Here is a 24,742-nt window from a genome sequence, read left to right as displayed (position 1 = left end):
GTGTCACAGCCAAGTACTTGCGGGCAACCTGCTATCGGTACACCGACATCAGATTGTACCAGGCAAATTTCCCTGCCCCAGCTGCTGCACCGCCGAAAGAAGTTCGCTCCCAGCCATCCACATGCCCAACGGTTGACTGCTAGCTTGGCTAAATTGCTAGCACTTCAACTGCTGCCTTTTCAGTTGGTAGACTCTGCCCCCTTCCGTGAGTTTGTGGAATGTGCTGTTCCTCAGTGGTAGGTTCCCAAACGCCACTTTTTCTCACGGAAGGTGATTCCAGCTCTCTACCGGCATGTGGAAGGCAATGTCTTGGCCTCGCTGGACAGGGCGGTCAGCGGTAAGGTGCATATTACTGCTGACTCATGGTCCAGCAGGCATGGACAGGGACGTTACCTAAGTTTCACGGCGCATTGGGTGACTCTTCTGGCAGCTGAGAAGGATGCAGTACAAGGTGCAGTAGTGTTGAAGGTTGTTCCGCCACCACGCCTCCAAAATGCCACTACTAGTGATTCTCACACACCTCTCTCCTCCACCCCTCCTCTTCTTCTTCCTCCACGGCCTCTTCCTGTGCTTTGTCCTCAGAACCAGTGGTGCTCCGTAGGCGTTCAAGGGGCTACGCAAGTACGCAGGCCAAAAGATGCCATGCGGTGCTTGAGCTGGTGTGCTTGGGGGACAGAAGCCACACTGGGGCAGAGATTCTGTCAGCTCTGCAGGGGCAGGTTCAGAGGTGGTTGACGCCACGTCAGCTTAAGCCAGGTATGGTGGTTTGCGACAATGGCACCAACCTCCTCTCCGCCCCCTGACAGGGACAACTGACCCATGTGCCTTGTTTGGTTCATGTCCTTAACTTGGTGGTGCAGCGGTTCTTGGGCAGGTATCCGGGCTTACAGGATGTCCTGAGGCAAGCCAGGAAAGTCTGTGTGCATTTCCGCAGGTCATAGAATGCCAGTGCTCGGCTGGCTGACCTCCAAAAGGAATTTAACCTGCCCAAGAACTGCCTAATCTGTGACATGCCCACCAGGTGGAACTCAATGTTAGCCATGCTGCAGTGGCTGCACACGCAGCAGAGGGCCATCAATGAGTACTTATGCGACTATGGCACCAGGACAGGGTCAGGGGAGCTTGTTTTTTTTTTCCCATGCCAGTGGGCTATGATCAGGGATGCATGCACTGTCCTGTCACCATTTGAGGAGGCCACAAGGATGGTGAGTAGTGACAGTGCATGCATCAGTGACACTGTCCCTCTTGTCCACCTGTTGGAGCACATGCTGCGTGGAATAATGGACAGGGCACTTGAGGAAGAACAGAGGGAGGAAGAGGAGGACTTCCTTACCTCTCAAGGCCCCCTTTATCCAGACAGTGTTCCTGTGTGCCCACTGATCACACAGGAAGAGGACGAGGAGGAGGAAGAGGAGGATTGCGTCAGCATGGAGGTGGAGCCTGGCACTCAGCATCAGCAGCAGTCCATGTCTTGTACGTGGCTGGGAGGAGATGGCTGCAGATTATGTCGTCCTTAGTGACCCAGAGGACTCTGGACCGAATGCCTCAGCAAACCTACGCTGCATGGCCTCCCTGATCCTGCAAAGCCTGCGGAAGGATCCTCATATTCTTGGTATCAAGAGGAGGGATCATTACTGGCTGGCAACCCTCCTTGATCCACGTTACACGGGTAAGGTTGCGGACCTTATCTTGTGGCCGCAGAGGGAGCAGAGGATGAAACATCTTCGGAAGGCCTTGCAGAAAGGTTTGTGCAACGCATTTCCAGAGCCTGGGAGGTTACAATTTCCTGGTCCTCCTGGACAACGTGTTGCTGAGGCTTCGGTCAGTCACAGAAGGAGCGGTGGAGAAGGTGGCCGTCTGACCGATGCGTTCAGACAATTTTTTAGTCTGAAGCCTCAAGGTATGATTGGTTCCAGCAACCATTGCCAGCGTCTGATTCACATGGTGCAGGAATACCTGGGGGCAAGATCAGACTTGGACACCTTTCCCACCGAAAATCCTCTGGATTACTGGGTTTTGAGGATGGATCACTGGCCAGGGCTTGCACAGTATGCAATTGAGCTACTGGCCTGTCCTGCATCCAGCGTTCTTTCGGAATGCACATTCATTGCAACCGATCACAGGGTGCGCCTGTCCACTGAATCGGTCGATCGGCTGACCTTAATAAAAATGAATCAGTCTTGGATCACCAGCTACCAAGCACCTGATGCTGATGTAACCGAATAATTTTTTTTTTTAATGTGAGATCCCTTCAAAGACTGCCTATGCTGATGCTGAGTGACTATCCTGTTATGCTGAGTGACAATCCTCTCCCTCCTCAATTTTCATGCTGATAGCTTGTAAGAACATTTTTAGTTCTGGGCACCGCCACCAGTGGCTAAGGCCCAATTTTTCTGCCCCTGTTTAACAGGGGCGTGTAATTACAATTTTTGATGCAATACTTTGCAGCAGGGCTCATTCCTGCGCTCCCAACTATAGTATCTGTGAGGGGTTGCAGTGTTTTGGCACCAACACCAGTGCCCAAGGCCCAATTTTTTTGCCCCTGTTTAACAGGGGTGTATAATTACAATTTTTGATGCAATACTTTGCAGCAGGGCTCATTCCTGCGCTCCAACTATAGCATCTGTGAGGGGTCGCAGTGTTTTGGCACCAGTGCCTAAGGCCCAATTTTTCTGCCCCTGTTCAACAGGGACATGTAATTACAATTCTTGATCTAATATTTCACAGCAGGGCCCATTTCTGCGCTCACCAAGAGTAACTGTGAGGGCTTACAGTGTTTTGGCAACACCACCACCACCAAAGGCCCAATTTTTCTGCCCCTGTTCAACAGGTGCATGTAATTACAATTCTTGATATAATATTTCACAGCAGGGCCCATTCCTGCGCCCACCAAGAGTAACTGTGAGGGCTTACAGTGTTGTGGCTACACCACCACCACCAAAGGCCCAATTTTTCTGCCCCTGTTCAACAGGTGCATGTAATTACAATTCTTTATATAATATTTCACAGCAAGGCCCATTCCAGCGCCCACCAAGAGTAACTGTGAGGACTTACAGTGTTGTGGCACCAGCAACACCACCAAAGGCCCAATTTTTCTACCACTGTTCAACAATGGCATGTAATTACAATTTTTGATCTAATATTTCACAGCAGGGACCATTCCTGCGCCCACCAAGAGTAACTGTGAGGGCTTACAGTGTTGCGGCACCAGTACTACCACCACCACCACCACCACCAAAGGCCCAATTTTTCCACTACTGTTCAACAATGGCATGTAATTACAATTCTTGATCTAATATTTCACAGCAGGGCCTGTTCCTGCGCCCACCAAGAGTAACTGTAAGGGCTTATAGTGTTGTGGCAACACCAACACCTAAGGCCTCAATTTCTGCAGAGTATATAGGGCAAGCCCCCACTTTCAAACATCCAACTTACAAACGACTCTTACTTGCAAAGGGAAGGAGACAACAGGAAGTGAGATGAAATCTACCCCTAGGAAGGGAAATTCTCTCCTGTAAGAGTTAATATGGAAAAAATGTGTCTCCTCTCCACTGATGCTTTATCACAAATCCTTGTTTCATTAAAACCCCCAAATTTTCAAAAAACATTTGTCATTGGGACAGAAAGTGAAGTGAAATCTTCTGAAGAGGTGCACAGACAGAAAAACAAATGTTACAGGGGTGATAACCCTTCCCTATGTTTTCCAAAAAGCTTAAAAATAGATTTTTTTGGCTGAAGCTACACTTTAAAAATGTACCAGTTCAAAATTACAAACAGATTCTACTTAACAACAAACCTACAGTCCTTGTCTTGTTTGCACCACCTGTATACTGCTGTTCAGAGTATATAGGGCCTGGGGGCCCCACGCCCTTCCTTTTTTTAATTTGGGCGCAGGGTTCCCCTTAATATACATACAAGACCCAAAGGGCCTGGTAATGGACTGGGGGGGTACCCATGCCATTTGTCTCACTGATTTTCATCCATATTGCCAGTACCCGACATTACATTAAAGCCGCAAGCAGTTTTAAATGACTTTTATTCCTTTACAAATGCCATTTTGTGCAGGGTCTGTTCTAAGCATGGGAAACATGCAGCACTTTACAGGCATACTATAGACACCCCCCAGGTACGATATTTAAAGGAATATTTCACTTTTTTTTACTTTGAGCATCATTAAAATCACTGCTCCTGAAAAAACAGCCGTTTTTAAAACTTTTTGCATTGATACATGTCCCCTGGGGCAGGACCCGGGTCCCCAAACCCTTTTTAGGACAATAACTTGCATATTAGCCTTTAAAATTAGCACTTTTGATTCGAACGTTCGAGTCCCATAGACTTCAATGGGGTTCTAAAGTTCGTGCAAACTTTCGGTCCGTTCTCAGGTTCTGGTGCGAACTGAACCGGGGGGTGTTCGGCTCATCCCTACTGAGCACTTATACCCCCTTTCTGCCCAGACCAATTTTCAGCTTTCAGTGCTCTCACACTTTGAATGGCAATTACTCAGTCATGCAACACTGTACCCATAAGAAAATCTTTCCCTTATTTTCACACAAATAGAGCTTTCTTTTGGTAGTATTTAATCAGCACTAGCACTGTGTTTTATATTTTTTGCGCAATAAATGAAAAAGACTGAAAATTTGGGGGAAAAAAAACATTTTTCTTCGTTTCTGTTATAGACTATAAAAAATAGGGGATTGGCGCTGTTCACTATTAAAATAATGGTAAAATCTCTCACCACAAGGGAATATCTGCGCTACAAATCTGAGTGAAACAAATCCGTGAAAAAAAATGGAAAAAGTAATAATTATTGAATACGTATAATCGCATAAACATTAATTGTGCAAATCCATCCAGAAAATGGTATATATATTTCCATAAATATGACTGAGGCTACCATTACATTAAACATACAAACTGCTTATAGTAAAAATATTTTTAGAAATGGAAGATATATACAAAAAATAAAATAAAAATAAAAAATTAAATTAAATATACAAAAATTAAAATAAAAATAAAAAAATAAAAAAAAAATAAAAAAAAATAATAATTTTATATATATATATATATATATATATATATATATATATATATATATATATATATATATATATATATATTTATATATATATATATATTTTTTTTTTTTTTTTTTTTTTTTTTAAGAGTACCCTGGACAACAGTGAATAATAAACAATCCAAATGGTGTTGTACAAATTGTGTGTATAGAATCTAAATTGTGATCATACAAAAAGTGAAGCAAAAAAATTTTTTTTTTTTTTTTTTAAATTTAGGTGTGTGTAGAATCTAAAGTTGTGATCATATACCAAGTGAAGCAATGGTAAAAAATTGAAAAATATAATAAAACATATAAAGATCAGTGATAATAGTCCGTGCATACAAAAATATCAAAAGTATCAAAAGTGTCCGTGCATACAAAAATTTCAAAAGTATCAAAAGTGTGATGCATGTATCAAAAAATTGTCCTGTGTATAAAAAATCCTTGTGCAGAAATCTGGTGTATCTCCAAGTGATTCCGGATGAGTCTGTTGAGATTGATGTGAACCGTCCTCTATGGAACCCCCACTAGTGTTCCCACTCACCGGAACGCCCAACCCCTGCAGGGGTAATGGGCATATAAACGTGAATCCGATGGTCCAAGCGATCGATGTCCCCTTCAGCGACTCCTCCCCACTTGTGTCACCAATATGCTCTTAATGGCATCCACCGGGAAAAATTCCATATACAGGGAGAAGAGAAGAGCCTCATAGCATAAATCCAAAGATTACTTTATTTAGCTTTTCCAGCTTACATTTAAAATGTCAAATCTCTGCCGGCTGGCTCCACGCCAGAAGCCGCAGACAGTGAAGTGGTAGCGGCGTGCGTTCCACGGCCCATCTTTTTTGGTAGACATCGGGGACATCGATCGCTTGGACCATCGGATTCACGTTTATATGCCCATTACCTCTGCAGGGGTTGGGCGTTCTGGTGAGTGGGGGCACTAGTGGGGGTTCCATAGAGGACGGTTCACATCAATCTCAACAGACTCATCCGGAATCACTTGGAGATACACCAGATTTCTGCACAAGGATTTTTTATACACAGGACAATTTTTTGATACATGCATCACACTTTTGATACTTTTGAAATTTTTGTATGCACGGACACTTTTGATACTTTTGATATTTTTGTATGCACGGACTATTATCACTGATCTTTATATGTTTTATTATATTTTTCAATGTTTTACCATTGCTTCACTTGGTATATGATCACAACTTTAGATTCTACACACACGTAAATTTTATAAAAAAAAAAAAAAAAAAATTTTTTTGTTTCACTTTTTGTATGATCACAATTTAGATTCTATACACACAATTTGTACAACACCATTTGGATTGTTTATTATTCACTGTTTTCCAGGGTACTCTTAAAATATATATATATTTTTTTTTTTTTTTTATTGTATTTTTTGTATATATCTTCCATTTCTAAAAATATTTTTACTATAAGCAGTTTGTATGTTTATTGGTAGCCTCAGTCATATTCGTGGAAATATATATACCATTTTCTGGATGGATTTGCACAATTAATGTTTATGCGATTATACGTATTCAATAATTATTACTTTTTCCACGTTTTTTCACGGATTTATTTCACTCAGATTTGTAGCGCAGATATTCCCTTGTGGTGAGAGATTTTACCATTATTTTAATAGTGAACAGTGCCAATCCCCTATTTTTTATAGTCTATAGCATTTGGACTTCACCTAGGTGTTTTCCTTTTCTTGGGGGGCTGCAGTTCGTATTGGTGTCTGTCCTGAGTGCGGAATACTAGTATACTTCGTTTCTGTTATAGAATTTTGCAAATAAGTAATTTTTCTACATAAATTTGAGCCAAAATTTATACTGCTACATTGCTTTGGTAAAAACTACCCAAATCAGTGTATATTATTGGTCTGAGTCCACAAGCTTTGGTGCCAATCACTGAAAATTGATCACACCTGATCACACCTGATGTACTGAAGGCCTAGCTCATTTGCTGAGACACTAACAAGCCAGGACAGTACAATTACCCCCCAAATGACCCCTTTTTGGAAAATAGACATTCCAAGGTCTTTAGTAAGAGGCATGGCAAGTTTGAATTTTGTTGTAATTTTTTCCCACAATTCTTTGCAAAATGAAGAGTTTTTTTATTTTTCACAAAATTGTCATATTAACAGGTTATTTCTCACACGGTGTATGCATACTTGCAACTACACCCCAAAACACATTCTGCTACTCCTGAGTATGCTGATACCATATGTGTGAGACTTTTTCACAGCCTAGCTACATAGAGAGGCCCATTATGCAAGGAGCACCGGTTTTAGGGACATAAATTACACATCTAATTTCTTGACTATCTATTACACTTTTGAAGGCCCTGAAGCACCAGGACAATGGAATTACCCATAAAATGACCCCATTTTGCGAAGCAAACACCCCAACGTATATTCTATAAGGCATAATGACTCTTTTGAGCATGTCATTTTTTTCCAAAAGTTTTTGAAAAATGTAGAAAGAAAATGAAAACATATTTTGTTTTTACACAAAGTTTTCCATTTATAAGAAATTTGTAACACATAGCATGTACACACCAACATTTACACCCCAAAACACATTCTGCTACTCCTCCTGAGTATGGAAATACCACATGTGAGACTTTTCCACAGCCTGGCCACATAGAGAGGCCCAACATGCAGGGAGCACCGTCGGGTATTCTAGGGACATGCATTACACATCTAATTTTCAGACAACCTATCATTTTTGAAGGCCCTTCATATTTCTAACACATAGCATGAACATACCAAGAATTACACCCCAGAATACATTCTGCTGAGCAAAGGGTAAACAAAAGATTACCTATGGTTTTAGTAGTGCAGTTGTCCACAGAGGAGAGCATTGGTCCAGGCAGCAGGCAGGGATGTGGTCAGTGACAGCAAAAGGAATTGTCCAGGCAGCAGGCAGGAATATTGTCCATAGTCAGTACAGGCAGCAGGCAGAGATATTGTCAGCACAGCCAAAGCATTGGTCCAGGCAGCAGGCAGAGGTGTGGTCAGCAAGAGCCAAAGGAATTGTCCAGGCATAGACATGGTCAGCACATCCAAAATATTGGGCTGGTAGTAGGTAGGAACATGGTCCATAGTACAGGTAGCAGGTCAGTTCAGTTCATGAGGCAGGCAGAGGCGGGATGCCAGTAAGTCGGCAGCAGGCAGAAATATCAGGCTTAGGGCCTCGTCAGGTAAGACCTGGGCACCTAATTCGGGAATTACAAAACCCGGAGACAATCAAAAAATGAGTTTTCTCCATCCGGAAAAACTATTCTGGAGCCCCTCACATACAGTGGGGACGGAAATTATTCAGACCCCCTTAAATTTTTCACTCTTTGTTATATTGCAGCCATTTGCTAAAATCATTTAAGTTCAGTGTTTTTCCTCATTAATGTACACACAGCACCCCATATTGACAGAAAAACACAGAATTGTTGACATTTTTGCAGATTTATTAAAAAAGAAAAACTGAAATATCACATGGTCCTAAGTATTCAGACCCTTTGCTCAGTATTTAGTAGAAGCACCCTTTTGATCTAATACAGCCATGAGTCTTTTTGGGAAAGATGCAACAAGTTTTTCACACCTGGATTTGGGGATCCTCTGCCATTCCTCCTTGCAGATCCTCTCCAGTTCTGTCAGGTTGTATGGTAAACGTTGGTGGACAGCCATTTTTAGGTCTCTCCAGAGATGCTCAATTGGGTTTAAGTCAGGACTCTAGCTGGGCCATTCAAGAACAGTCATGGAGTTGTTGTGAAGCCACTCCTTCGTTATTTTAGCTGTGTGCTTAGGGTCATTGTCTTGTTGGAAGGTAAACCTTCGGCCCAGTCTGAGGTCCTGAGCACTCTGGAGAAGGTTTTCATCCAGGATATCCTTGTACTTGGCTGCATTCATCTTTCACTCGATTGCAAGCAGTCGTCCTGTCCCTGCAGCTGAAAAACACCCCCACAGCATGATGCTGCCACCACCATGCTTCACTGTTGGGACTGTATTGGACAGGTGATGAGCAGTGCCTGGTTTTCTCCACACATACCGCTTAGAATTAAGACCAAAAAGTTCTATCTTGGTCTCATCAGACCAGAGAATCTTATTTCTCACCATCTTGGAGTCCTTCAGGCGTTTTTTAGCAAACTCCATGCAGGCTTTCATGTGTCTTGCACTGAGGAGAGGCTTCCGTTGGGCCACTCTGCCATAAAGCTCTGACTGGTGGAGGGCTACACTGATGGTTGACTTTCTATAACTTTCTCCCATCTCCCGACTGCATCTCTGGAGCTCAGCCACAGTGATCTTTGGGTTTATCTTTACCTCTCTCACCAAGGCTCTTCTCCCCCGATACCTCAGTTTGGCCAGACGGCCAGCTCTAGGAAGGTTTCTGGTCGTCCCAAATGTCTTCCATTTAAGGATTATGGAGGCCATTGTGCTCTTAGGAACCTTAAGTGCAGCAGAAATTCTTTTGTAACCTTGGCCAGATCTGTGCCTTGCCACAATTCTCTGAGCTCTTCAGGCAGTTCCTTTGATCTCATGATTCTCATTCGCTCTCGCACTGTGAGCTGTAAGGTCTTATATAGACAGGTGTGTGGCTTTCCTAATCAAGTACAATCAGTATAATCAAACACAGCTGGACTCAAATGAAGGTGTAGAACCATCTCAAGGATGATCAGAAGAAATGGACAGCACCTGAGTTAAATATATGAGTGTCACAGCAAAGGGTCTGAATACTTAGGACCATGTGATATTTCAGTTTTTCTTTTTTAATAAATCTGCAAAAATGTCAACAATTCTGTGTTTTTCTGTCAATATGGGGTGCTGTGTGTACAATAATGAGGGAAAAAAATGAACTTAAATGATTTTAACAAATGGCTGCAATATAACAAAGAGCGAAAAATTTAAGGGGGTCTGAATACTTTCCATACCCACTGTATGTGAGACCCCTGTGTTACCATGAATCCCACTTCTACAGTAGCAGGGCAAAAGATCAGTCCAAGCAGTAGGTAAAAAAGATGGTCGATTACCAGGCCGAGGTCAATGTAGGTGGAAGGCAGAAACTTGGTGGATAAACAATGCAACCGGCAGGCAGAAGCATAGTCGATAAACAGGGCAGCGTCAGTTAAGGTGAAAGGCAGTGGCGTGGTTAGTTGAAGCAGTAGGCAAATGGTCAGCACAGATATTGAAAACGGGGAAATGGCAGGCTGTTCGAAATATGGGCTAATATTTTAGTGATGTGTGAAAATTTCAGAAGCATTCTCTGATGCATAGGCCTGGTTGGGAGGGATACTGGGGACAATGATAACTGGTGTCTCTTCTAACTCCCCCTCTGCTGCATGCCCAACATATTTTTTGGTGTCTTCCACCTGCTTCTGTTAGTGGAATGCTCTCAGGGAAATGGTGCTCATGAAGTCTGCTAACAGCATCAGAGCGAAGGTTCTCTGGTGGGGATTTTTGCTGGTAGATGAGGGACGTGACAATTTCTTCTATGAATTTGAGGAAGGACTGTGAGAGCTTCCCGCTGCTCTCATCAATCATGCTGAGGATTTGAAACGCCCCCTTACTGGTGTAAACTTTTTGGACATGGCTGGTTCTGGTGATACTGGGAAAGGTAGACTGCTGATGGTGGCTCTGTGATGGGTACTCTGCTGATGGACGGCTGTGGGGCGAGTACTCTGCTTATGGGAGGCTGTGTGATGGGTACTCTGCTGATGGGCGGCTGTAGGACAGGTACTCTGCTAATGGTGGCTGTGTGACGGGTACTCTGGAGATGGGCGGCTATGTGACGGGTACTCTAATGATGGGGGGCTGTGTAATGGGTATACTGCAGACAGCGGCACTAATGGGCGATGTGCGATAGGTTCTTAATTGGCTGATGGGTGACAGGTGCACTTATGGGCACTGATGGGTGACAGGTGCACTGGTGGGCAACAGTAACACTGCTGATGGGCACTGATGAGGACTGTATAACTGCTGGGCAATGTGACAGGTTCTCTTTATTTGAGTTGTGTATGGTACACTGAAAAGACACAGATCAGAAACTCACGGTTCCCTGGCTCTCCTCTATTCACACTGAAACTGTGTGTGAGGAGAAGAATCCGGTAACAGCGAGTTACCGATCTTTGTTTACATTTGTGATCAGCTGTGATTATAAATCACGCGGTAAAGAGCCACTGTCATTGACTGTTTACCATGATCGGTGATGTGCCCCGCTGTGCGGCAAGAGTGGGAGGACATATGACGTCCTCCCAGAACAAGAGTGGTCCTGCCCATCTGTCATTTTACTATACGGCAGGCGAGAGTTGGTTAAAGAACACGTGTACCAGACCATTTAGTCAATGTAAGTAAAGGTAGGCAGAGATAAGGGGAACAATAAATAACAGTAGTAATACATTAAAATACAGAATAATTCTGAGTAATTAGGCCCAGGTTTTTCCAACCAGCTTAAACTGTAACAGAGTCACCAAGAGTATCATAGGGGGAGATAGAAACAGAAAATATAAACCCCTGGAGGCTATGCTGCCTTAGGCCCTGAAGTGACTTTGCTAGGTCCAAGTCTGACTGCAGGACTTCAGTGTTATAGGAAGGTAGAAATTTAAAAAGTCTATTTAGGTACCATGAGACAAGGTGAAACAGTCAAAATTTTTTTTTTTTAATAGGGTATTTCTGCTGGTGAGGTTAGCGCCTTTTTGTTAGTGCACTAATGGTGATACCATGGAGCTTCCAGATTCTCTCAGTTCAAGAGGGTGAGGAATGGAGGAAGATCTCTGCCTGATACAACTTGGAAAGGGGCTTAACAGCAATGGTAGAACAAGCAACAAGTTCAAGAAGGAGTTAAATGGATCTGAGTTAATAAGGCAATCCAGAAAAGATGAAATGGCACTACTGAGTGGTATGCTGCAAAAGTATAGCACTACCCCCGTAGGGCTTGCAGTTGACTGTGTTCCCCACTCCTGCACAGCCAGGCAAACAGCATTTTCCAGCTTTCATCCGGACACAAAGGAACAGTCTTTAGCTTGGTTTCATGTTTTATTAAGGGGTAATAACTTGGACAGGAATTATGGGATGCCCAACTTGACAGTAACAACTCAGAGACAACTTCCTCCCTATGTACAACTCCTTTAGAAAGTAGCACAGATTGTTGTAAGCTCTGGAGATCTGACTATGGAGATCTCCCAGTGCAAGGTAGGGAAGATTTAAGCACACCGCTATCTTCCAGAGAGACCTGCTACTTGTGGCAGTCTCTCCCCTTGTAAATCCCTGACCCGTGCTGTAGTACTTACACTGTCCTTCTTGCTCCCGCTGCCTCTAAGGAAAGACTCCTTCCAAATTCTTCTATGGTAGGATCCCTCCAGGCCAGCACCTGAGACTGGGGGCGTGTGCCTCAAGGGCCACCAACAGTCCCCTCAGCACTCCATCTTCACCCCGACCCCCTTGCTGACATGACTCATTCATATTTAAGGGCTCACTAAGTTCCCTGCCAGGCCCACCACCTGGGGATTGGCTAAGCTTCCCTAAACATGCAGAACAACCCTCCTAGCCTCCACCCTTTAGCTTCCAGAATGTTCTACAACTTTCCAGAACCAGGGGGAGGCACCAGAGAGCTGCCTGTATGAGTCAGCCAGACCTGAACTCTAGTAAACCCTGACCCAGATTAAGATTTGCAGGTTTTAAACATGAGTCAGAATATACATTTTCCTGCGCACACACTAGTAGCACACTAAAGGGTGCTACATAAGTATGGTAATGTATGAGGAGCCTGGGGGCAACTGTGTAACTGGGGGCTCGCTGGGTATTGTGGTGCACAGTGGTTGGTGGGTTGGTAACCTTCTAACTAACCCTGTGCTTCAGCTGTTGAGTGATGGTGGAGGGGCCCCTCATGGATCCATGGCTTGAGCTCCGGTGAACCTGCTCTGTGCTGCTGCAGCCACAGAATGTGTATGGAGATAATGACTGACTGGCCTGATTTATAAGTCTGTGGATGTATGTGAGTAGGCCACTCTGGCAGGTAAGTGCCCTGGGGCTCAGCACTCTCCCTGGACATCTGAACGCTCCCTGTTCCTGTCTGGTGCCAATTCACCAACTTTTCCTGGGCAGACATTAAACAGAATCCCCTCATCTCCTCCTCGAGTCCCCAAGTCTTTTGGGAACTGTAGTTCTGCAGCAATCCCACACAGTGTAGCAGTATCTCCAAGGGACTACATGTCCCAGCGTGCTTTTCAGCAGTTTTCTATCCTCCTCCTCCTGAGTCTCAAAGTCTATCTGGATCAGTAGTTTAGAAAGTCAATTTCTCTGGAATTGAGGCTAGTCAGAGCAAATTTTTTTAAGGCCCTTCCGGCTGGATTTGGCTATCTGACCTGTACAGTACACTGACGGCATCTGTCTCGGGGCAATGGAAGCTATTACAGTTATCCTATTTTATTTGTTCCCTTCCGGGCCATATGAGCTTGTATAGACAACTTACACCGTTTGAAGATCCTTGTACAGTTGAGGGGCCTATAAGGAAATCTCTTTAATCTTCTCATGGTGTCCAGCTTGCAGCATCATCTCAGCAGGACCTTCGGTACTTGCATAAATTGGAAAGGGACAGAGCTAGAGGTCTCTCTTTCTCTCAGCTCCCCTCTTTTTCAGTCCCCCCCTGTGTCCCCCCCTTTCTGCTCCCTCTCTCACTGTCCCCCTCTCTCTGTGTCCCCTCTCTCTGTGTCCCCCCTCTCTGTGTGTCCCCCCTCTCTGTGTGTCCCCTCTCTCTCTGTGTGACCCCTCTCTGTGTGTCCCCTCTCTCTCTCTCTCTCTCTGTGTCCCCTCACTCTCTCTCTGTGTCCCCTCTCTGTGTGCCCCCCCTCTCTGTGCCCCCTCTCTCTGTGTGTCCACCCTCTCTGTGTGTCCCCCCTCTCTGTGTGTCCCCCCCCTCTCTGTGTGTGCCCCCTCTCTGTGTGTCCCCCCCCCTCTCTCTGCGTGTCCCCTCTCTCTCTCTCTGTACCCTCTCTCTTTCTGTGTGTCCCCTCCCTCTCTCTGTCCCCCTCCCTCTCAGCCCCCCCTTCAGCATCTCTCACACCCCCCTCTCTCTCTCTCTCTCTGTCTCCCCTCTCTCTCCCTGTCTCTCTCTCTCTCTCTCTCTCTGTCTGTCCCCTCTCTAAGTCTCTCTCTCTCTCTCTCCCCTCTCTCTGTCTCTCTCTCTCTCCCCTCTCTCTGTCTCTCTCTCTCTCTCTCTGTCCCCTCTCTCTCTGTCCCCTCCCTCTCTCTGTCCCCTCCCTCTCTCTCAGCTTCTCTTTCAACCCCCCCTCTCTCCCCCCACACAACCTCTCTCTTTCTCTCTCAACTCCCACTCTCTCTCACAACCCCCATCTCTCTCACACACCCCTCTCTTTCGCTCAGCACCCCTCTCTCGCGAATTGCTGTGTTGGCACTTTGCAACACAAAACCAGCTTATTTATTTCAGTTTGGGCACTCGGGCTCAAAAAGGTTCGCCATCACTGCCATAGGGTGTCATCTTTCCCATCCCAAACTTTATTTACAATGTAAAACTGAATATGCTGGCCACTTAGGGTCTAGTCATTTTCAACAGTTGGTGTGATGCTCTATTCAAGGATTTGCCTAATACTTGATTTTCTTTTTTTAACCTCAACCTGCCTATAGTATACAACGCTTATGTTCCTGATCATGGAGTCGTGTCATGCTACTGTGTATTGCTGCATAAATTTTAATTAAGAATTTAAAAAGAAAGTAAATTCCTGCTTTATAAGGATGCTGTTTTGGACTACATCTCCCATGATACTAAGCACTCTGTATCAAAGTCTGTGAGATTGCTTGGCTAGCTCTGCTCCTCCCTGATTAATCCTTTGCTCTGCTGCCAGGAAGGGAGGGTTGAGCTGGGGAGAGAAGTCTCACACAGAGCTGCAGCACAGCTAGCATGAGAAGAGGCTTTTTCGCAGGCTTCTGTGGCTCCCAGCTTAACAATGTAGGCAGGGAATCTGCAGCTACATGTAACAGTCAGCTACAGGTATAAGTAGAAAGGGGAGGGGTGCGGCTCGGTGATGGCGAAGTAGAGAGTCATGCAAGCAGAGCTCCGGTCATCCCTCCAGCGAATTGAACGGTGAAATCTTTTTTGAATGCAACCACCACGCAGCTAAAGGCAGCCGATATATAGGATACAGGATACGGAATGAGCAGTATGAAAAAGAAAGGGGAAGAAAGATATAAACTTACATATAAAACCCCTAAACAGCCGGAGATCCAACATTTTTTTCCGCGCACACGAGCCGCGATAGCCCGGGCATCAACACTGGAAGAGGAAGACCATGCACGGAGATCCCAATGGCAGCGTCTCGTATGAGTCTGCCCCTGGTCTCAGGAAATCCGGAAAAAGAGCAGCCTGGGTTAGCGTCAGAACAACGGACCATGGCAGGTCCGGAGCTGGCAGATTTAGATCTAAGAGCGGTCCTTCAGGCACTACCAACATGCAATGGGATGGAGGCGATGGTATCCCGTCTGGAGGAGGGACACCGGAGGGAAATGTAGCTGATCCGGACGGAGGTACAGGGGCTGGCGGATAGATGCACTGCAGAGGAGGCAGCTGGTGTAAGGTTAGAAGAGCGGTTATCCAAATTGAAAAAAGAACTGATTGCCCAGATGGCCCATACATCCTCTATACAACTTAGATTAGAGAAAATTGAAGATCGGAGCCGACGTAATAATTTGAGGTTTAGAGGTATCCCAGAGGACATAGGGGAAGAAGCATTACACATGGTGGTGCGGAACATATGCCAGAAGTTGGGAATTTCAACGGCCCCCGAGAAGTAGAATTTGACAGAATGCATAGAGCCCCAAGGCCGTGCTCCATAGACCTAGCTAGACCTAGAGATGTGATTGGACGTCTTCATCGATATGCCCACAAAGTATTGATAAGCCATAAAGCCTGGGAGGTGGGCACGCTTAACTATGAAGGAGCAGTGGTTAAAATTTTCCCAGATTTATCTCGAGCCACCCTTCAGCGTAGGGCACAATTGCGCCCGCTTTTGGAGAAAATAAGGCTTTTAGGGGGCTCATATAGATGGGGATATCCCATATCTTTAATGTATCTTTAATGGTAAAAAAGGGATCGTCTTCCTTCTTCCTATCTCAACCGTCGGAGCTTCCTGCTCTGTTTTTGTTTTTTGGGGGGGTGAACTTTCCTCAAAAATCAATTATGCAACTCAAACAAAATTTTAAGTGTAAATGGACCGATAAAGCGTTAATTTATCTAGGTACTTTGTTCCCAACTAAAATATCAAAAATTTTTGAGTTAAATTTTCCCCCATTGTTACAAAAAGTAAAGACACTATTGGACAGATGGAATAAAGGCCTACATTCTTAGCTAGGGTGGTGTAACATCATCAAAATGAATATTCTTCCAAAATTCCTTTAGCTATTACAGGCACTGCCGATTTGTATTTTGGTTGCTTATTTTAAGCAGAGTCAGAAGCTAATATTTGATTTTATCTGGGCGCATAAACATCCCAGGATACAACATAAACAATTAATGCTGATGCTAATGAACACGCTCAATCTCCTGTACCCTTGGATAGAGCCTCTTGGTGTTATACTTTTCTTTCAAGAGTGATAACTAAACATCCTTTAATAGGGAATACAGTGAAACTTTGCTCGGACTTGCTACCCTTAATGGGAGTAGATCCTGAGACTTCTCCTTTATATCCGATACTTGGAAACCCTCTCTTTCCACCGGGGACTGAAGATACGGCCTTTTGCCATTTATTAAATGGGGGTTATTCACAAGCATCCTGCTATGTAAAAGAGGGGAGGTGGTTGACAATCCCGGAGATGACGATACAATCAGGGGTGTGCAAACTGAGATTCTCGAATACTCTCCAGATTACACATTTTCTTAATACTCTCTCAGTCCCCGGATTGTTTACCAGCCCTCCTACTAGTTTTGAGAAATATTGCTCAGAGACGGAAGCAATGTCCCACACATTATCGGCTAATTATGAATTATTAACTAGGCCTGCGAGAAATTATTCCTTGAACTTTTTTGGGGAATGGGAACAAAATCTAGGTAAACCCTTTAATATAATACAGCGACAGCGTATTCTTAGACGTACGCACAAATCTTTGATTTGTGCAAAAACGCAAGAGACTAATTTTAAGAGCCTTTCCTGTTGGTATAGAACACCAGAGAACTGAAGAGAATATTCCCTGAATGCTCTGACTTGTGTTGGAGATGTCAGGAAAGTAAAGGCACTATCCTACATATATTCTGGAACTGCCTTAAACTAAAATATTTTTGGACAGAGGTTGGACGTATTCTTCAAAATTTTATAAACTATACGTTATCGGAGGATCCTGCCTTTTTTCTTTTTCATGAGTCTAATATACCAGAAAAAGTATATAAGGAGTCTATTACTTGTCATCATTTAGATGCAGCTAAGGCCTGTATTCCGCAGATATGGAAATCGCCATTACCACCTACGGTTGGGATGTAGCTACATAGAGTAAAGGAGATTAGCAGATTAGAAGACCTGGTACTTTCTGCACGACATCAACAAGAACTACACTCCAAGACTTGGTCATCATGGAATACTTTCTTGTCCTCAGATGAGGGAAGAACCCTTCTTAATAGTTAATAGTAAATCGAAAAAAACAGGGTGACACCCAAGAGTATCATCATCCTACTTCTCCTAGTGATTTGCAAGCTCACATGAGATTACCTCCTTCCCTTTTTTTTTTTGTTGGTTTAGATTTTGTTGGTTTAGTTAAAAAAATTGATTAGGATGAGTCTCGGAGTGTGGAAAGGGCGGTACATGTGGGATGCTGCTCACTACATTCCAAAGACGCCAGGAGTATGCTGTGTTTTTCTTTTATCTTTTCTAGAATATATGAGGTGAAACGGAGACGATATTCCAGATGATTAGATTAGAATGTAATGACAGGTTATAAATATGAAATGATTAATTGTAATGTTATGTTTATTAGAAAGACAATTGTATATCTTGGAGTATGTCCTATGATTAAATAAAATATTAGATCTGAAAAAAAAATATATAAGTAGAAAGGGGAAGGCCTGGGAAAAAAAAAGATTTAGGGAAAAAAAGTTTTCTTTTTCTGTTTTATTTTTCAAAGCCTTTTTTGTTTATTTTTTTCCTGGGAAAATTGGGAAAAAATGAAAGACGTGTGGAATATGTTCTTTTACAATGATAAATAATATACACTAAATTACCAAAAGTATTGTGACGCCTGCCTTTACCTGAAATTAACTTTAACCACTTGCTGACCGCCGCACACACATATATGTCGGCAGAATGACACAGGCAGGCAAATGGTCGTACCTGTACGTCCCTTTGAATCTGCCGCCTATCGCGCCGCCGGACATTGCCCAAGGGTCCCGCAAACTCGATGTTCGCCGGCGGCCTGTGATTGCGGCGAGGAGAGGCAGAACAGGGAGATGCCTATGTAAACATTGTGAGAAGAAATATTCTTTTCCAAATGCTACAAGAATGAGAAAACACATCCTTGCCCGCCAGAAATGCTCTAAAGACATTAAAAAATACTTTATGGAATGAAATAAGGACTTTATTGAAAGTGCAAGTAGCTTTTCCCTCCAGAGTTGTCATTCCAGAAATTCTTTCTGCTGCTTCTAGATCATCACAAAGTTTTTCTTCACTGGCAGCGTCTTCAAGTATGGAGGTGTTAGGAAATCACTGTCTCACAAAAATACACAATACCTTCATTTATAGATAAAATGACACCAGAAAATCAGAAGAAATTCATCAAGCTCTTGCAAGAGCAATATACTGTATGCTTCTGGATCAGCATTATTAATAACTGAAAATTCATATTGGCAGCAAGCTTTTACATTATTATGAGGGAAAGGGGAGTGATTACTTGTTCTAATGTATAGTTAAAATGTTCTTAACATATACAGTCCTTGTTATTTCATTTGTAATAAAAAATAAAATTTTAAAAAGCAAGTTTAGTTTATCTACTGAATAAGCTGTACTGTTATTTCAAGCATAATACTTTTGTATACACCGCATTTTACCTTCCCAGTGTAACAAAGCAACCTTCAATTTGTAAAACTATTCCACACTGAATCTTTGTTCAATTTTTCAAAAATTTCTATTTCTTCTGAAAAAAAAGCAAGGGGAAAATGTTCTTTTTCCCATGGCTTCAAAATTTCTGGAAATTTTACATAATAAGTAATAATAGTAATAGATAAATTAATGTTTTATGTATTTTACCGCTTATCACTAGTAACATTATTTCTACTAGAAGACAAAAATTAAGATCTCTAATTTATAAAGCATAATTTAGAATACCTCATTGACTGTGGCGAAATAAGGCGTGCCCTCAAATATCGGTGCATTATCATTGCAATCAGTCACAATTACAACTATGGTCCTGATAACCTATAAAGAGAGATGATGAAATAACTTTTACCAGTACAGATAAAAGCCACACATTGCAATGCATTGCACAGTATTTTTCACCCTGCATTTCACACACCATAGTAATGACTAGAACCAAATTTATACATGCATGCACAAGAGAAAATGTTATGCTAGGTATACATGCTCCTAAAATCAGCTGAACACGAAAAACTTTCGGCCCATGTGTACAGCTCCTCATCCAACAGAAGCTGGTCTCATGGTCTCACTGTTTTTGAAAAATGCTTCGAAATTACCAGGAATGTGCTCTGAATTTTGAAGAGTTTTTCAGGCAACTTACAGGTGCTTTATATGTGTTTTTGCACATGTATAAAGCTTTGGGAGTTGCAAATTGCGCATTTACAAGCGCTCCCACTGAAGTCCATGGGAACAAAAATGCCTGAATAGGCTCAAAAAGCTCATGTGCTTTTTGAGCACAGAGTGTAGGACAACTGAGTGTACAAGTGTGAACAGGTACAATTACAAAGAATGGGATTCTGCATGTTGAGAATAGTCAGGCGTAGGGAAATGAGCACAAAAAACAAGTGTAAATGGGGCCTAAACAGGGATGGACATGCCATTGTTATAGGAGGTTGAAAAAAAGAGGTGCCACTAAGGCCACCATTGAAAAGCATGAAAAGTATCTCTAAGAGCAGTACTGATTGTACACTCACCTCTGCAGAGATAGGCACTGAAAATGGAATTCCAGCCACGTTTTTTTTTTTATAGAGTGGAGAAAGGTGACAACCTCTTACATGGCTGTAAATATTAAATATTAAATGATAACCAGGGATTTGGAATCATACCAAATACAATAAGGTATTTTTTTTTTAATCAAAAACTACTCATACACACTGCAAGGAGGGATGTTATTAATGTTAATTGTAAACTTCTCCAATTTCTGTGTGCTTTGGGAGGAAAGGCTTAAGCATTTTTAAACTGAAATGGAGTTTTGTTCACTTGACTGTACACTGTGCTGCTGCAGGTGTGATGTACATGTGACATAACCCCACTAAGCAATGCCTGTATGGAGGCCAATAAAACTGTTGAAGCTTACCGTTGCAGTGTTTCCATCAGACACTGTCAAAATTATTGTAAGTGAGGTTTTGACCTAAAGAGGAAAAAAATTAAAAAATCTGAACAAATTGTAGCATTAGATTATACAAATTAACAAATACATACGTACAAATATTTATAGACATTGGTCACTGACATATACAATGTTCAAAAAGACATCCCAATGAAAAAAAACAGCATACAAACTGAGGATCATCACTGACGCGGAAAAGGCATTTGATCACCTAGACTGGGAGTTTTTGAAAGCAACACTGGAACAAATAAGTTTGTCCCCAGGTCTAATTAAAAAAATCATGACCTTGTATTCCGCTCCATCAGCTCGTATAAGAGTGAATGGCCTACTCTCAGACCTGATTCATTTATTTAATGGAACCCGTCAGGTGAGTCCACTTTCACTGTATATATTAGTAATGGAGCATTTGGCAATGGCCTTGCGTGCTAACAACTCAATACAGGGTGTTGACATTGTTGGTAAGCAACACAGATACGTTTGTTTGAGGATGACATCTCGCTTTATATAACGTATCCAATAATTGCATTTCCGGTGCTCCTAAAGGAATTAGAACTCTTCGGTATTCTAAGCGATTTCAAAATGAATGCTTAAATTTAACCACTTCAATACTGGGCACTAATACACCTTCCTGCCCAGACCAATTTTCAGCTTTCAGCACTGTCGCTCTTTGAATGACAATTGCGCGGTCATGCTACACTGTACCCAAACTAAATTTTTATAATTTTGTTCCCACAAATAGAGCTTTCTTTTGGTGGTATTTGATCACCTCTGGGATTTTTATTTTCTGCTAAACAAATAAAAAAAAGACCGAAAATCTTGAAAAAAAAATTTTTTTTTTTGTTTCATTTACAAAACTTTGTAAATAAGTAAGTTTTCTCCTTCACTGATGGGCACTGATAAGGTGGCACTGATGGGCAACGATGAGGTGACACCAATGAGGTGGCACTGATGAGGTGGCATTGATGGGCACTGATGATGGGCACTAATATGCGGCACTGATGGGGCACTGATAAGCGGCACTGATGGGCACTGATAGGTGGCACTGATATGCGGCACGGATGGGCACTGATAGGCGGCATGGATGGGCACCGATAGGCGGCACGGATGGGCACTGATAGGCGGCACGGATGGGCACTGATAGGCGGCACGGATGGGCATGGATGGGCACTGATAGGTAGCACTGATGTACTGTAATTTATGTCACTGATGGATGCCAATCAGTGCCAAACAATGCCTGCCAATCAGTGATGCTCATTGTGGGCACTGATTGGCATCCATTGTGGGCACTGATTGGCATCCCTGGTGGTCTAGGGTGGCATACCTGGTGGTGACATCCCTGGTGGTCCTAGTGGCATCCCTGGTGGTCCAGTGTGGGCATCCTCGGGGGGGCTGCGCTGATAATCGATCAGCACAGACCCCCCCTGTCAGAGGAGCAGCCGATCGGCTCTCCGATCACCGGCTCTTCCTGTTTACACTGTGATCAGCCGTGATTGGACATGGCTGATCACGTGGTAAATCTCCGTCAGAGACTCTTTACCTAGATCGGTGTTGCGGGGTGTCAGACTGACACCCTGCAACAACGATCGCCACGATGTGCGCCCCCAGGGGCGCGCAGTGGCTCAATATCCTGAAGATGTCATATGACGTCTGGTCAGGATATTGAAACCACTTTGCCGCTGTCATTTTGCTATATGGCGGGCGGCAAGTGGTTAAACATTACTCTTTTGGAGGACATCCAAGTTTTTCTTGCTGATAATTTTTTGTTCCAATGGGCCCAGTATTCTATCAATTATTTGGGGATCCGGATACCCAGACAACACCACAAATTGTATGAGCTCAACTACCTTCCACTTGTAAACGTCATGCAATCTTGTCTTAAGAAATGGTCATCAATGCGACACTCATGGTTGGGACAGATGTCACTCTTTAAGATGGACATGCTCCCTAGATTTCTTTATATTTTTCAAACAATTACAATTAGGGTCCCACATTCTTTTTTTAAATTGACTAGATCGATACTACTAAGATATATTTGGCCTAGATTCCCGGCTAGACTTAGATATGAAATTTTAGTAAAGAGGAGAGATGGGCCTGCCGCACCTGGAATTATACCACGCAGCGGCTTTAGTTAGTAGGGTGCTAGATTGGTTCCATCATGGTTCCCTCAAGTAGTGGGTTACTCTTGAGTAGGGATGAGCTTCGTGTTCGAGTCTAACCCATGTTCGACTCGAACATCGTCTGTTTGCCCGTTCGCCGAATTGCGAATGATATGGGCGCGTCACGGCCCATAATTCACTGCGGCATCGCAGTGCATTGCTGGCTGATGATTGGCCAAGCATGCACTATGACCCGCATGCTTGGCCAATCACAGCGCCGTCTGAACAGAGAGCCGTAATTGGCCAAAGCCAAGGAGGCTTTGTGTCAGGAAAGGGTCCATTCGCTGGTAAGATATATCGTTTGGCATGCAGTACTGGGGTCCACCAGCAGGTGTCTCCTGGCAGTGTTGAACTGTCAGGAGAATATTTCCCTGCTGGTGTCATTTCATCTTTTGGCCGCAGTACTGACGTCCACCAGCGGATGGATCCTGGCAGTATGGAGCAGACAACACTCCCTGCGCTCAGGTGTGACTTGAAGTCAATTATAGTCAGTCCTATAAATACCCGGCAAGCCCTCACATGCTTGCCTTGGTATCTTTCTCCCTGTGCCCTGACCTTGCTGCCTGTATCCTATTCGTGAACCTGTTTCTGTCCTGCTCTGATCCCTATCCCTAGGCCATCCTGTTCTTGTCCCTCCTGATTCCCTTGGATCCCTGCCCTGCAGCCTATCCATCCATCCTCTCCCTGTCCTGCTGGTTTCTCGTCCTTACCCATCTGCTGACCTGTGTATGACCTTGGCTTGACTAACGTTTACGCTTCTGGTATATCCCTTGTCCTGCTGACCTGCCGTGTATGACCCTGGCCTGGCTTTGTTTACGATTCCGGTATCTCCATTTACTTGTATATACTATTTGTTGTTTGTGGGTCTTTGGTTGGTTTTGCACTGTTTATATTTTTCTTGCTTGTCACTTATTTAATAAACAGCATTATCTTTTCACTTACATGCGTTTCTGGTTTCCTCTGTGCAGTCCACACAGTCTGGTCTCCTAAATCCCCTGACACTTTGGCCAATTATGGCTCAGGGGATTTAGTACACACCCCACACTATATAAGGCCACCTGCACGGCGGCCCTGTGTAGTGTGTGTTCCGGCGTTGAAAGAGATAGAGAGACAGTGTCATTTGATTTGAGTTAGATAGATTAGGCAGAACAGTCAGTCAGTTAGCTGCACTTACAGTGTATTGTGTATATATATGCATCCCAGGTGTTGCATATATATATATACACTGTATTCAGTTTAGCTAGATCCGTTCCTGTTATCTTCTTACTGACAGGCAGGCTTGTCTTGTTACAGTATATACAGCTACCTGAAGAAAATTGCTGGTGTTCTTTTGATCCTATTAGTACCACAGTCAGGCAGCTAGACTATTTACAGTTATTGCAGTGGGTCCTGCTCACAGTGTTCAGCTAGATCCGTTCCTGTTATCTTCTCACTGACAGGCAGGCTTGTCTTGTTACAGTATATACAGCTACCTGAAGAAAATTGCTGGTGTTCTTTTGATCCTATTAGTACCACAGTCAGGCAGCTAGACTATTTACAGTTAGTGCAGTGCGTCCTGCTCACAGTGTTCAGCTAAACCTACAAGTTAGTGGGGTGCATCCTGCTCACAGTGTTCAGCTAAACCTACAAGTTAGTGGGGTGCGTCCTGCTCACAGTGTTCAGCTAAACCTACAGGTTAGTGCGGTGCGTCCTGCTCACAGTGTTCAGCTAGATCCGTTCCTGTTATCTTCTCACTGACAGGCAGGCTTGTCTTGTTACAGTATATACAGCTACCTGAAGAAAATTGCTGGTGTTCTTTTGATCCTATTAGTACCACAGTCAGGCAGCTAGACTATTTACAGTTAGTGCAGTGCGTCCTGCTCACAGTGTTCAGCTAAACCTACAAGTTAGTGGGGTGCATCCTGCTCACAGTGTTCAGCTAAACCTACAAGTTAGTGGGGTGCGTCCTGCTCACAGTGTTCAGCTAAACCTACAGGTTAGTGCGGTGCGTCCTGCTCACAGTGTT

General features: G+C 43.6%; 1 protein-coding gene across 1 annotated transcript in view; it reads right to left on the bottom strand.

Moving 5' to 3' along the window:
• The window catches only part of CDHR2 (cadherin related family member 2), a 245,259-nt gene that overhangs the window by 145,833 nt on the left and 74,684 nt on the right, over positions 1 to 24,742 (bottom strand). Inside the window, exons 5-6 of the mRNA XM_073620461.1 lie at positions 20,549 to 20,602; positions 19,384 to 19,473 (exon numbers count right to left, since the gene is read on the bottom strand). Coding sequence (XP_073476562.1) covers positions 19,384 to 19,473; positions 20,549 to 20,602 — 144 coding nt within the window. The remainder of the gene's footprint in view (positions 1 to 19,383; positions 19,474 to 20,548; positions 20,603 to 24,742) is intronic.

The sequence above is a fragment of the Aquarana catesbeiana genome, linkage group LG03 (assembly GCF_042186555.1).
Source record: "Aquarana catesbeiana isolate 2022-GZ linkage group LG03, ASM4218655v1, whole genome shotgun sequence".
NCBI lineage: Eukaryota > Metazoa > Chordata > Amphibia > Anura > Ranidae > Aquarana > Aquarana catesbeiana.
Note: the sequence above shows the minus strand (reverse complement) of the source record. Positions and strands in the feature narration are given on the sequence as shown.